The sequence below is a fragment of the Populus alba genome, chromosome 16 (genome assembly GCF_005239225.2).
Source record: "Populus alba chromosome 16, ASM523922v2, whole genome shotgun sequence".
In the NCBI taxonomy this organism is placed as follows: domain Eukaryota; kingdom Viridiplantae; phylum Streptophyta; class Magnoliopsida; order Malpighiales; family Salicaceae; genus Populus; species Populus alba.
Genome location: NC_133299.1, coordinates 6,947,310 through 6,963,267, shown reverse-complemented (window position 1 = coordinate 6,963,267; position 15,958 = coordinate 6,947,310). Strand labels below are relative to the sequence as shown.

The 15,958-nt window shown below is 29.9% G+C and overlaps 1 protein-coding gene across 1 annotated transcript; it reads left to right on the top strand.

Moving 5' to 3' along the window:
- Nucleotides 1-2,007: 2,007 nt before the first annotated feature.
- Nucleotides 2,008-5,962, top strand: LOC118038443 (uncharacterized). Its single transcript, XM_035044798.2, has 3 exons — nucleotides 2,008-2,159; nucleotides 2,260-2,442; nucleotides 5,819-5,962. Exons 2-3 carry the CDS (start codon nucleotides 2,278-2,280, stop codon nucleotides 5,960-5,962), a joined length of 309 nt encoding a protein of 102 aa, XP_034900689.1. The 5' UTR covers nucleotides 2,008-2,159; nucleotides 2,260-2,277.
- The last annotated feature ends 9,996 nt before the right edge of the window (nucleotides 5,963-15,958 follow it).

Sequence of the window (15,958 nt, the reverse complement as noted above, 5' to 3'; positions counted from 1 at the left end):
TTGTAAATAGTTTGACTTAATCTTTCAATGATCGGTTTCTCAATGTAATTAGTATTCATTCATCAATAATGTTTCGATTGAGACATTTTAGTATGAAGTGTGTCTACCATGTCAAATCATATTTTTTCATAATATTGTAGTCATTGATCCTTTAAATAAGATTTGAAACTCTTTCAAATCTCATTTCACCCTGTGCAATGATTTAACAATCAACACTATTTGAGAACATGTGGAATATTTTATGTAATTCATCTAGGATAATAAATCCTCTCTTGATCACTCAAATATCTTTATATGATTTATATTATATTCAATGTCTGTCAATTTGTTACTTTTACCAAGATAACGTGTAATATGATCAAAACATAACACCTTATATAAGATAATGTCATGATCTCAAATTTAAGGATTCATTTACACAATTATCACATGAGTTTTTACATAGACACAAGTGATATCTCCTGTATGAAATTCTCATGCGGGTCAATTCAATGTACATGTCGTATAACAAGCACTTACATATTAGTTTTAGGTATCTCTTATACCTCAACTTATGATGACATATGTTTCCTTTCATAATATATATATATATATATATATATATATATATGTATATGTACTAGTCTCTACAACTTTAATGAATGTCTAATATTTAAGAGAGCATCGACTAGGAATATTTTAGAAATAATATTTTAATGCAATATAAATCTTGTAATTATAACAATTTTATAATTTTGTTTGTAAAATATTTGTCTTATAAACTTTATTTTTACTCTAGATTTATAAATCAAATATTAGATTTATTAATATAATATTATATAAATATTAAAACTAAATTCAATTTTTGTTAATAATAAATATATATTTGCATGAATATAATAATAATATATATAACCAACTGATAAATTATATAATATATTAAACTAACAGATACATCTATGTACACGCATGCATATAATAGATAGAGATTGAGAGAGAAACCGGGTGGCGGAAGACAAACGAGGATTTGCAAATAGTTTCTGGGAAATTATTTGCAGTTAAACAGGTACTTATTTATGTTTTTGTCTCTATACTGTTGCTTGCTGTTTGGGCTGCTAGTTTTTTCACATACGTGCACATGTTATTTATAATTACGTTACAATTACCTCTCTCTTTTTTTTCTTTTTAATTTTGTGATATTATATTAAAAAAATGATAAATTTAACCCAAACACAAACGGAAAATTAAATTGTTAAATTTACATGTATTATATTCATGCTGTCATGTTTTGGTCGTGTGAAGGGTTGCTTTTGCTATAATCCAGATATAATGTTAATATTAATATGAAAATCAATATCAATGAACCCGGTGGCGGAATTAGAGGGAGGCAAGACCGCCAGGTCGTCTTGCAAAATATTTTTTATTTAATATTTAAATATAAAATAATATAATATTTTTTTATTTTAAATAAATAATTTTTTTAATAATATATCTTATTATATTAATTTTAACCCCCCCCTATCATATATTACCAACTCCACCCCTAAATAAACCTATATTTATAACAAGAAGATATGTATTCATTTTATTTTTCAAACTTGTAACCATACATACGTATAATTAGTAATGGTATTATTTCATATATATTTAGTAACTTTGTTCTTGTATAATTTTTTTAGATTTTAGAAACAATTTATCAAAAAAATTTTATTCTTTAATTTAGGATTTATTATGTTGTTTATTAATAAAAGAAAAATTATTCAACTTGTGAGTTGATAAGAATATATTTTTAAGTCCTCGGCAGATTCAAGTTTGAGGTTCGTATTCTATGTATTTAATTATACATGCAAAGGAAAAAATAAAGAAAAAAAGAAATAGAAATAGATGAATGAAGATAAAGCAGTTATATAGAGGGTGAAATTAATAAATTTGAAAACTACACGAGGTAACTCAATTTTCACCCAACCTTTAAGGGGCTAAAAGATAATTTACCAAAACATGGTTGAAAGAAATAGAAAATAGAAAAAGAAAATCATAAAACCTAAAACATGAATGGGTTTCCTTTGTAAAATTTCAAGTTATTAATTTCCAAATGACAGCAAAATAGAAACAAAATTTTACGAAGGAGAATCAGAAAACCCATTTATGCTTCTTCTTCTTCTCACCCTGAACTTCGATCTGTAAGTTTCATTTCTTTATTTTGATTTTAGTAGTTCTTAATATATATATTATATTACTTTTGAAACAGATAAAAAGAGGTGCTTGTGCTTCTTCTTGTAGTAGTAGTAGTAGTGAAGGATGGCGAGACCATGGGTACTGGTCTCTTTGCTATTGTTAATTGTGTTCACGTCTCAGTTAGAGTGGAAACAACAATTTGGTAATGAAATTGAAGCAAGTCCAAACATTTCCCAGAAAGACCAACAACAACATAGTTCGTATCGAGAAGAAGTTGTCAAAGAAAAGGTTAGTTTTTTTATTCCTTTTCTTTTTCGAATTACATTTGGTGCTTTCTTTGTAGTGTTTTATATATTTATGAAACCAGAAAAGGTAAAAAGGGAAAGACCCAGTTGTTTTTTCTTAACGTGGGAATTGAAGATTTTGTTCCGTGCATTTATACAAGGATTTGATCAAGTGGGTTCCATTGAAGAATATGGGAGAGTTTCATTGTTTTTTGTGTTTTTGGAAAGTCTGGATCAGTGTTGGAATTTCAAATTTGTAAGCTGGGGAAACATAATAATGCGATATGATTGATGATTATCCTTGGTGCAGTGTGGGAAAACAAATTGGGCTTTCTTTTTCTTTTTGGTTCTTTCACCTGGATGTACTAGAATCAGTGCTGAAGATAATTACTTGTGCTTTGTTGCATTCTGTAATTGGAAGAGTGTCAAACAGAATCTCTTGCTTTTCTTTTCCTTCGAACCCAATTGTTGGTAAACTGATTTCCCTTTTTGGATTGGCATAATTCACTGCTCTTCTAGAGCGGAAAATGTTTCATATATAAACATACCATTTTGGTAATTGAAGCTTGCTGGGCTAGCTAAGTGTTATATAGCAATTACTGTTATAAAAAGATTGATTGCATGCTTTCTTAGGGACTTTGTATTGCCTTGACTTACAAAATTTCGTGCTTATGCAATCATTGTCACAATTAATAATTTGAGCATTGATTCACGTCAAACTAAAATCAAAATGGCTAAAAGTAATGGCAAAGTTGGGCTTATAAAACCATTTCAAGAGGCCAAATTTGTTTCTGCTGAAGATGTGCTGGCTTTGTATCGTAGCCAGTAGCATCTTTTTGAATTCATGTGTATTTGGTATGGTGGTGCGTGATGTTTTATAAAAGTATTTTCGCTTCAAAATGCATTAAAATAATTTTTTTCCTGTTTTTTTTTTTATTATTATTATTTTTGACATCAACACATTAAGACCATTGGAAATTTTAAAAAAAAAGCATCAAATGGATGTTTTTTCAAGCTATACGCACTTTTGAAACACAGTTTCAAACACAATACCAAACAGGTATTTCATGTCATGCAGGTAACAAGAGGCAGTCATCTTTTCTAGTTTTGCCTCTGTTGATTCTGTCTTCTTCCATTTCTGATGGTCAGCACGATTACCTCCCTGCTAAATCAATATAATCCCACAGTAACATTTGCTTATGCATCCATTTCTTCTCTTGGGCTGTGAATGTCAACTAGGTTTCAACATGGATCAAATCCTACACAGGCTGGGATTCCAGATATATCAATGTTTTGCTGATTTTAATTGGAGTTTTGTCGATCTTCAATCTGTCATTGTTATTGTTGTTTTTGTTCTGTTCCTCTGGATGGCCTCACCATCATTAGTGATATCATTGCTCCAATCCTCATTGAAAGCAAGAACAGTTTTTCAAAATAGTAGTTTGATAAGATGGAATTTTCTCTTAGATGTTGGTAGCCCCAGCATCCTGTACCTTGAGTGAATCCTATCTAAGTTAGTTCAGATATTTACAAAATCAATACTTTCTGATACCTGGATATATTAGATGCTTTGAATCTTGGGCAAAAAAAGTTTTAAATTGTATAGCCTAAGTATTCCATGACAAGAGTTTACCGAGCTTTCAATGTACAACATTTTACTTTCCAAGTACGTTCTGTAGTCAATTCAGAAAATATTTCTCATTCTTTGGGTCATTTTCCTCACTGATACTTCATTGATATAGTATCTGTTCAGTATACTAATATTCTCCTAAGGTCTGGCACAAGCGTTGTTGTTTTGTGCATGCTCCAATGTTGGATTGCTTGCTAACCTCCTGTGTGCAAACCTATCTTTTCTGTGTTCGCTGTGTTGAAAGAGTATACTGTCTCGAAAGCATCTTATCCTGAACATTTTTTTTAGCTTTAACTGTTCATTTTCTTTTGATTGTTCAGGTTACATTTGCATTATCTTGTCTGACTAGAGTGTTTGGATTGTTAATATATTTCATTTATGTTATAGACAGTGTGCACCTCTTTTCAAGATTTTGCTTATTTTAATTGGGGTTTTTGGTATTATCCAATCAGTTTTTGTTGTTGTTGCTCATATTCTGTTCCGTTACATGCCCGTATTCCCTTTCACTAACAAATGATGTTCTTGCTCCAATCCTCATCTAGAGCAATTATAGTTATCTAAACAGTTACCCCTCTCTCCCTACCTTTTGAGAACTGACTCTCAGTTACTTCAGTTCAAAAAATCAGCTTCTTCGTAGTTTGACCGTCACTTCTCACAGCCTATTGTCTTTGATGCACCAGCCTTGGTGTGCCTTATGTTGTTGTTGTCCTGATCGAGCCATTTAATGAAGATGATTGATTTTTACCTTGCTTTTTCCAACCTGGAATGTTATGCAGTTTCCTCCTGGCCTTTCTTTTCATTTATTTTCTTAGCATTTCTTTAAAACAATTTTCTGTTTTCACACTGTGTTCAATGCATTCGATTTTCTGTATCGCCAAATAAGAACCAGCTATTAGTACACTTGGTAATCAAATTTTATTTTCTTCGGTCCCCCTTTCAGGTTGAATTGGTGAGTGGATGAGGGATGGATATAAACTAGTTAAGTAAAAGGCATTTAATTGACTCCATAAAGGTTAAATTCCCTTTGAGTCAAGCTTTTTCTCTTGCGGAAGAGATTCTTATGGGTTGATTGGTGACAGTGGATGCTTATCATGTTAAATGCTTAAATCTCGAAAAATGCAATTGGTAATTCACAAATGATATGGTCAGAGATGTTAGTTTTCTGTAGTATTCCTCATTACCAATATCTAGCTTCAACATTCGCATCATTTTACATTACAAAGATGTCCTGTAGTCTAGTCAGAAAACATTCCACATTCTTCATGAGGTATTTTCCCCCTTAGCTATGTTCGCGAATCAGTGATTTAGTATGCACTTGACTTTCATGATAGTTTCATATGAAAGTTCTTGCAAAAGTTTTCTTATTTTATGTGTATGGTCGAAGTGTTGGATTGCTGACTAGGAACTTGAACTGTCTATGCTATCTCAAAAAGTAAATTAGTCCAGCATTGTTTTCCCTTTGAATGTCAATCGCCTTTCTTATTTTATGTGTATGGTCGAAGTGTTGGATTGCTGACTAGCAACTTGAACAGTCTATGCTATCTCAAAAAGTAAATTAGTCTAGCATTGTTTTCCCTTTGAATGTCAATCACCTTTCATTGTTCAGTATAAATTTTTCATGATCTAGCTGACTAGATTGTTTAAATTGTTAAGAGATTTCATCATTTTTTTAGATATTGTGTTCGGTCAATCAAGATGTTGGAGCATTATGTTATAAACAATTATCTTGTGGCTGTCGACTTTGCTGCAGATAATCCTTTCTCAAGAAAAGAACATTCAGAAACTTAATGAGCTTGTCCAGAGTCTCCGAAAACAGTTGCAGCAGTGTAGGAGTGAAAATTACATTCTCAACAGCACTGCAATCCCTTTGACTGAACATCTAAATCGAGTTTGAACAGCAACCAATATTGGAGGACCAAACATGGACCACACACTTTTAACATTGATATGTATGGTATGTGCTTTAGGTAAACCTGGTATTTCTATCTCGGCAATTTAACTTTACTAGGAGATGATCCCTGTTATTTTATCTGACTCATATAATACAGTCATTATCCACATTTTCGTATGTTAATAGTAAGTGGATTTATAAAGCCTTGTACCCTAGTCTTCACCATTTTGGATGAAATCTATAATATTCTGCAACCAATCTCAATTTATTCATTGATTGAAATCTTAGTGAAAGAGGTGGTGGGTAGATATAATGTTACTTCGGAGTACTAGTAAATACTATTGTTATATTTTAGTATCACAATTAGGGCTTATTTAGCTAGCTTGAGTGTTTGTCCTAGAACGTTGGATGTTAAATTGAAGGAATTATATCTCTTCAGTCATTTCAACTGTATTTTATCAGATTTTATGCAACTGAGACAGATTATAGATTTCCACTCAAGTTAGTGATGGTTTCTAGAAATTTGATGCAAACATGCTTCAAAATGGACTAACGGAGCTGAAAGGTTGGTTTTAATTTGAAGCTAATGAAATGTGCCCTTGTCATCTAGGAGCCCTGTATTTTGCAAATCTCTCACAACTTCAATTACGTGGGTTTGGCATCAATACTATTTGTTGGGCTTGCATATTCCATTGTGTATTGGATCATTTTCCATTTATTATGCTCCAAAGAAAGTTGATTTAGAGGTGGCTGAAAATTACTTTTGTCAGGAGAAAATTTGAAGGCAGCATGTTTAATCTTTTTAATATTCAAATTTCAAAAACTTCATTGAACAGGATGAATATTATAAAGTGCCCATTGAATTTAACCTTAGAGACAAACAAACATCTGACGAACCTCTGTTCCACGATGCTCAATTGAGTTATTGTGAGATCGGAAATTTCATACTTCTGTTGTTTCCTACCTCTTTTTCAATAGAAAGGCACGGCCAAACCAAGTCAGCTGTCTGATAAATCTCGTAGATCTTATTGTCCGGCGAACTGGAGATGGACGATCACGATCACGATCACGATCCCGATCTTACCAGCACCAGAGGTAGTACTAATCAATGAACCCCCCAAACCTACTTTTCTGACAAAATCAACCAATTGTCACGACATGTTGATATTGATTGAGTTTGAGGGGCTTTTGCTGACTGAATTAATCTACAAACCCAGACTGTCGTAACCTTCATAACCAAAGCATCACGACAATAGAACTATGAAAAATGCTCCGAAATCAAAATATGTTGTTACAATTTAAAAAAATGAAACGCGCAACCTTGTTTTTTACACGCTAACAAGAAAAAAAGGGGGGCTTTTTTGTTTTAGGAATTGAGTGCAAGGGTACCATCCCCCTTGTGAAATTCCAAGCCTTTGTGATAGACGTCTAATATTTTCACCAAAAAACAAAGCAAGTCTAAGAAAGTTCCCAGTGCTCATACACAGCCCAATCTCATAACCTTGTGTGGTCGTAGGAGGTATTTGTAATATTGAATTCCTCTATGTTTAGTGAGGAATTACCTCTTTGTGATAGACGTCTAATATTTTCACCAAAAAACTATATTTATACTATTTAAAATGTTATTTTATCAATTTACCTCTTTAAAGTAGCATCTTCCATTAAAGATGCTTTAATGGCAGTAGTAATTCCTATGTCCTCACTTGGACTTGAATCTATTTCAATGAAGGAAATTATTCGGTTCACATTAATCATATACAACCACTACGGAAAATCTTATTGGATACACAATTATAATAGAAAAATATATATATATTTTGAAGCTTATCGTATATTTCTCAACAAAATCCAAGTAATTTCTACGTTAGTAGTTCTAGGGTTTGGATGTGGCAAACCGACATCTACTAGTGCGTGTTTGGCTGCCATGCGCAAGGGAGGATACCGTTTTGAGTGTCGTGCACACATCAAACATAAATTAGAACTCCACCCACCTCATGAACCTCCAGAAATCTTAACTGATGCAATTACAGCAGTGGTTGGCAGTCAATTGAATAAAACAGTACATGCGATGGTGCGATTAATTTCAAAACCCTAGCTAGGTACCCTTTATGCAAAATCAAATGCTGTTTCTCATGAAAGATTGCCAGATTTCTTTTAATGCAGCTTGCAGGGTTCATCGCTGCTTCTTGGTTTATCGATCATTATCATGAACAGTTTGATTATTAATTATTCTTCCAACCTTCCATTCTCGTGTACTTGAAAACTTTAAGAGAAACCTTCTCGTGGAAAAAGCCAGTTAGCAAAAACTAAAGCTTGCAGTGATGGTGACCGTGACGGTGACAGAGGTTGCGGTGGTTGAAATTCTTGATTGATATTCTGAGTGCATTATTGTGGTTCATGTTTTACATAGAATTTCACAATCTAAAAGTATTTTTTAATAAATGAAATAAATATAAAGATTATCTCGTAAAATTCTAATCTCCAAATTTAACTTTCCATTTATTTAGTTCACCATGGTTAGCTCCTCTTCGGCTATAGCTGCTTCTGTCAGATGATAGGCACAGTCATCCTCACTTGTCTCTTGTCTTTTGCAGGTATGTGAATGTGTTTTTCATGTTATCCATATTTAAATTTAAGAAGACAATAAGACATGATATGAAAAATAAATTGGTATACCAGCTTGTTATCAATTACCAATCGGTAAAGTATTTGGTATTAAATACCTTGTATAACAATGCTAGCTACGGGAGACAAACTTTTGGGAATGTAAGAAAAATATCTGAGAAATTTTTTTATATTGTTATTAATGTATCTTTTATTTATCCTAGTGAACATTAAGTTTTTAAATATGATAATTTTTTTTTTGTAATATATATATATATATATATATATATATATATATATATATATATATATATATATATGTCCCCTTAAATCTTAGTGGATTCTATAAACGATCCTGTTTTAGCTATCTAAGAGGGGATTAAAAGTACCCAAACATGTATATGAAGCTAGGATTACGAGATAGGGTTCATAGGTTATTGGACATAAGCTTTGAAGAATCTCTAGTCACATGAAACTGGATCAGGTTGTATGTCAAATCGTTGCATAAAGATTCTATGTTTAATGTTTATAATGAAATCATTAAATAGATTCTTATAGAAGAAAAAAAAAAAAAAAATGATGTTAGTTTGCCTTTAAACACCATCATTGAAACTTTTTTATTTTGATTTAAAAAAAATAGCACAGTAACTAAAAGTTTTTAGCAAAATAACACCATTTAAAAGAGTTTTACTGAAATATCACACTTTCACCTTCTCGTGTTTCAAAAGTGTAATATTTACTAAATGTTATGATTCTTAAGCTCAACAAGATAGCTTTCACGTTTCAGAAAAGCGACAATTTAGCATGTCACATTTTAGAAGCATGATAACTTAACATGTTGCATTTTAGAAGGGTGATATGTTGTGAAATTTAAATCCCTTCTCAAATCGAAGAACACAGATAGACTCTCTTGTTTTTTTACCCTTAAAACACCAAAAAATCCAACTCATCTTAGTCTCCAAGTATCCTAGGATGTTTTCCTCTTCAAAATTCATTGTTGCCCCGACCACCCTTACCCTTTTTTCAAGCCTTACAAGTAAGGTAAATATACTACATTGCTATAAATTTATGTTAGATTTAGTTGAAATGAAGTTATTGTCTAGGGTTTAGGTTGAATTTAAAGTTTATTGAATTAAGGATGAATTAGCTATGAATATCATCAATTAGGATTGGTTTGATATAGTTGAATATAAAAATAAATTAAATTAATTATTTCAATAAATTATATGTTGCATTGAGATTTGGATAAGTTATTGAATTAAGGATTTTATGTGAATTGTTTTGAATTAGTTAATATTGTTATCAACTATGCTTTATGATTTCATGCAATAGAGCATGAATGTAGTAGAGTTTCAACGAATTACATGTTGCATTGAATTGTGGATAGGTTATAAAATTTGATATTTTCTTTGAATTGTTTTAATTTGCTATGAATTCGGGTTTTATTTCATGCAATTGATAATTAAAATATAAATTAGATTTAATATCATAAATTATGTTTAATTTTGGTTAAGTATTTGTAGTGTTAAATTTTTAGAATTTTGTTTGAATTTACTATAAATTTTGGCAATTAGGATTAGGGTAATGTAATTTAGGTAAAATTATGTCTAATTGACTAAAATCTGATTTATGTTATAGAATGCCTTGTAATATTTATGTTATGTCATTTTGGTGGAACTTTTGTTCATGATGCGAACAACAATATCACATATAACAGCGAGAATAGTTTGTTGTTAAATGATAATTTAGGTATGTTATATGTGAAAATGAAAGAAACTATTTGTCATGGATTTGGGTGGAGTTATAATGATATTAATATTAAAATAACTTGGAGGTGTTAAATTGGTGAAATTTAGTATTATCATGTACCGATTGTATATGATGAAAGTTTTAAGATAATAATTGATTTTTTCATTCAAAGTGGATTGAATATAATGGTATTGTATGTGAGTAGTCTAACAAAATCTTTGCGTGTCCCAACTGCTGGTCAAATATGTATAAGTGCATCACAGTTTGTCGGTCCTTTAAAATCAATTAGTAAAGGGAAAAATAATTTTTTTTCAAATGATTTGCTACAAAGGATTGATAATACTATGTTTAACAATTCATTCGCTTATCAACATAGATTTGATCATTATGAGACTAGTGACAATGAAGATGATGAGATGTTAGACCCGAATGTTATAATATATGTTGATGATGAAATAATACCTCTTGTTCCTTAATTTGGAGACACTTATAGGTTTGCATTTGTTGTTTCTCATAATTAGGCACATATTCATAGATGTTTTCCAAGAGGCTCTGATTTAGAGGTTGGAAACACATTCAATAGTAAAAATAATTTGGTTAATATAGTTAAACAATGACACATTGTGTATTAGTTGAATATCAAGTCAAACGATCAAACTCGATCTTTATTCAATTACACCATGTCCAAGCACCTAGATATAAACGGTATGGGACATCATAAAAGATCAAATTCATTTGAGATAACAAAGCTAAAAGGGCCACACTATACACCCCAACAAAAAACAAAAGTAGGACTGAAGGTAGTAAAGTCCTAATGAATAATAAAAGCTTGGAATTAAAAAGAAATGAATAAATGATGGAAAGAATAATTAATGTGATGTGAAATGGAGAATATGACCTCAATGAATAAATATAAAAGTATTCTTGAAGTCAGAATAAAGATTATGAGGTTTGGTTTAAAATTCTTAACGTTGGTAAAAATGATAACTAGTTTTGATGAATAAAAGAATAAGGAAAATGAGAGAAATAATTCGAAGAATTTGATATGCTGATAAATAATAAACAATAAAAAAGGATAGTACAACGAAAAGGCAAGAGCGAAGGTGCAAGCACCGATTACAAATCAATAGCATTATCATGAAACAACAATAAACCCGATAAAAAAAATAAAAGGAGAAAGATGTAAAATAAATATATTTTTATGTAATAAAATTATTCCAAGGGATTATAAAAATAATTGATACGATTTATGAAAGAATCTGAATAAGAAAATCCAGATTTTTTTTATGAAAAATAATGAAACTGATCAATTTTATACTAAAAAGCAGAACTCTCAATCTAACTCTCAAATTAAGCTAAAATTTTTTAGAGAGTCTCTTGACATATAATTTTTTTTACCTTGGTCAATGTAAGATTAACAATTAACTAAATTAAATGTAAGATTAACAAACTAAATAAAAAACTCATAAGAACATATTTAGATGCAGGGGAATTTTGTTGCTAGATTTTCATAAAATTGTTGGGATGAGTACTAGAATTTAATCAAAATCGCAGTTAAAAACTATGACATGTAATTTATGTTGAATTTCTGAACCATGATAGTTAATTGATTTAACATTTTAGAACCGCAATGTTAATTAAATATCAGAGTTTTGAATTGCAACATTCAAAAATGTGATTTTTTACCAAAAATTTTTGTTGCCATGTTAATTTGCCTATTTTTGTACTTTTTATGCAAATTGCCTAATATTTCCTCTGGTTTTCATCTTACAAAATTAAATACTCCATTATAGAAAAAAAACCATACATTTATTTTTCTTGTTCTAAAAATAAAAGAAGAAGAAGAAAACATTATGCAATACATTCTTGAGAATTGAATGTTCTTAATGGAATGCATTTGATGTTCTTGGTGGAGTTTAGTTGAGTTACGGCATGTATCTGTTAATGGCGTTTGAATGCTTTCTCTGCAATGTGTGTACTACAGCAAAGTAATCCCAGACTTCAATTCCTCTCCTGATCTCTTTATGATGTCTCTCCAGATTTAGAGGCTAATCAATTGGCATGTCACTAAATGCTTTGCATGCATTTCAATGGAGGTAGTGTAGATTGAAAAATTGAATTCAGCTTTCATAAATATAGTACAAGAAATTTATTTCATTACAACCATTTGTTCTTTTGTTCCTTTTCACTGAAATATTTTTTTTTTCTTACTTGATTTTATATCTATTTATTCTTACAACTTCTCTAATTAAAACTAACTTAGACTTTGATTCCATATATATTCCTCGTTAGAAAATTTAATAAATCTAATGTTTCGCACACTTCATTGATTTGGTCCATTACTGTTCGTGAAAAGAATGAAGGAGAAATGAGTAGGAATTAAAGAGAGATGATATATAAATGTGATATTTGTAGGGCCGATGTATTTTTATCCAAAGAAGAAAGCAATCTCTCTTTAATTTAATATATTGATGATATCACTTAAGACATTCAAATAAAGATAGTTAAAGGAAAGTGAATAAATTAGTTGAATATGTGTTTTTCCTGTTATATCCTTCTAGAGAAAAATACAAATGATTTTTGCTTAAAAATTTTTGGAAAAACCTACAACAAATCCTAACTCTTTGCTAAAAAATATCCTATCTTTTTCTTTATTCTCGTTCTGATTGGAGCGATTGAGTTATAGATGAATGATTTTTGCTTATATTTATGAAAAGAGTGAAAATTCTTTGTTTGTTATAGTTGGTGGATGATAAAATGATATTTTTATTGAAAAAAGTTATTTAAGAACAAGATTAATGAGTATATTTGGTGTTAAATTAAAAGTGTGGGTGAATGTCAAATTAATATCAAATAAATAGTGATTTATGTTTTTTATAACATTAAAAAAAAACTCTAAAAAAAAAAAACAAGTTTTTCTTGTGGCTTATTTAGTAGGAAGGTGAAGCCAATGTTGGACCCATAAAAAATACAAGTTTTTACAATGAAGAGGTCCTAAATACAGTAGGATTTGAACTTAAATGTATACCCGGCTCATGTTTCAAGACATGGAATTCAACTTATTGTAATTAATTTTTTGAGCTGCAAAAAATTACTTTTTGGGCTTAGGTTTATAATTCTATGACCCATAAATAATTATTTTTTCTAACTCATGTTTGTCTAGTCCAATCTATAAAGGTTAGAACATAAATAATCTCTTTTAAAAGCATTTTATGCAAACCTAAGCAATTGTTTTAGTTAAGAAAAAAAAGCATCGGATTTATGATCAAAATATTTCAAGTTTAATTCAAAATTTATAGTAGCTAATAAAAGGTGATAATGGGAACTAATTTTGGAATTAAATTTTTTAGGCTATAAAAGATTATTTTTCTAGCTCAGATTTGAGTTTATAATTTTTTAAACTATGAAGAATTATTTTTTCCAACTTTTGTTTTGTCCAATTCAATCAATAAATGTTAAACCTAAATATTCTGTTGACAAACCTAAACAATTTTTTTAAGCTAAAAAAATATTATATTTATGGCCAAAACATTTAGGTTTAATTAAGGATATATAGTGTAGCTAGTAAAAAGGTGATAATAGTGGGAATTAATTATGGTTATTACTATAATTTTTATTTTTTTTATCTTTGTAGTTTCTAAAATCCACTATAAAAGAAGGTGTGAAGGAAAAGATTTTAATAAGGTTTTTTTTCTAGATTTTACACTTTTTCTCACCATATTTTTAGTGTTTTTCTTCTCAATTTAAGCTTTGTTTTTTCTCCGAATCTAAAGATTATGTTCATTTTATTGAGAAATAATTAAATCCATTAACTTTGGTTCATAAACCGTGTTTAGAAGTGCATCTAAACAAGGTGGTGTTGTTAGGATCTTAAAGAGACTTATTTTTAAACAAGGTTTTTTTTCTTCTTCTTTTTTTTTCTAGATTTTACACATTATTTTCTCACCACATTTTTAGTGTTTTCTTCTCATTTTAAGCTTTGTTTTTTCTTTCAAAACTAGATCTTGGAATCACTTTGTTAAGAGATAATTGAATCCATTAACTTTGGTTCATAAATCTTGTTTAGAAGTGAATCTAAACTGGGTGGTATAGTTGAAATCTTGGGTGACTTATTGAAAACATCTTAGATGCACTAAGTGAGAGGCGATAAAGATTTGTAGACAAAGGATTTATCCTTGATGATAATAAAAGTTTTATTATTTTAAAGTGCTTCAACAAGTAAGTTTCCTTCTTTATTTTTAATAAACATATGATATTTTATATTATTAGTATGCATGTTAGGTCTTTGATTTGAAATTAATTGCAAGTTTGAATATATGTTAGAATTCTATCATTATATTTGTGTTGAAAGCATATTTTTCATGATATACATGTTTAGAGGCTTATAGTCTATACTTGTATTTTCTCTAATCTTATATTGGACATCTAATTTAATTAGAATGGTTTTTGTCTTATTAAACTAAGAAATTCTTGATCACTAGTTTTATTAATCCTAATATTTTTAAGAATTACAAACTTAAGCTTTATTCTTAGCATGTTTTTTTTGTTTAGTTTTTACTTGTGCGTATGATATTATGTATGGTTTTTTCATAAATAACTAGTCTTGAAAAATCTTATCATGTGCTTTGATACATGTTAAACATACAACCATAAAATTAATTTACACTGCCAAAATTCTTTATTGGTGTACAAGTTGTATTTCCATCAGTATAAAATCACTGACGGATTTACTGATGGAAACATGTTATCAATGAGTGTCTAATTTGGGATTTTAGATATGTCAATAATTTCGTTGGTGATTTAAATATCAATAGAAAAACCAATAGAATATCTATATCAAAGATAAAAATATGCATCGATTATTTTTTTGTTGGCCTATCCATCAATAAATATTATTGATGGGGCTCTGATGGACTAACCATAGATAATAGATCGTGTATCACCAATGAATTGTTTGACATAATCACTAACATACAAGTTTTGTTGGTGAATCCATCAGTTTATGTCAAAACAATTTGCAACTCTCTGTAATTATTCGAGGAAAATAGGTTTATTTTAGTGACACAATCACCAAAAGAAATTTTATGCAAGTTGATGATTTCTTTAATGTTTTAGTAATTTGTTTTTTTTAATACATTCTTATTTGGATCAAATAATTTGACATTAAATGGTCAATTAAACAACTAAATTAAATTGAAGAGCATATTTTATATTATTAATTTAACTATGAAAATCAATACAAATGTCTATATAAATAAAAAAGAAATTAGAGCTACATGTTGAGGTGGAGGTGGAGGTGGAGGTGGAGGGCGAGGATAATCTTGTAAAGGTTCATAAAGGGAAGGGTAATGACTAGACATGTATGTCATCATCTTCTCTCATTGCTTCCTACTTCATTCTTTATACCGCACCTTTATTTTGGTCATTAGATCTTTAACCAGCTTTTGAACGACTTATGATGGTTGCCTCAAGCTGAATTGTGGGGTGCCTATGATTGAGACACTACAACTTGACTTTATATCTTAGGTCATATTCATAGAAATACCATACAATTAATTCCTATCAGGTTCATTAGTTGATACAGCATCTAAGCACAACTCCAGGTCGTATCCCATATGGGTTGAAACGTCCTCTCTATATTTGGCA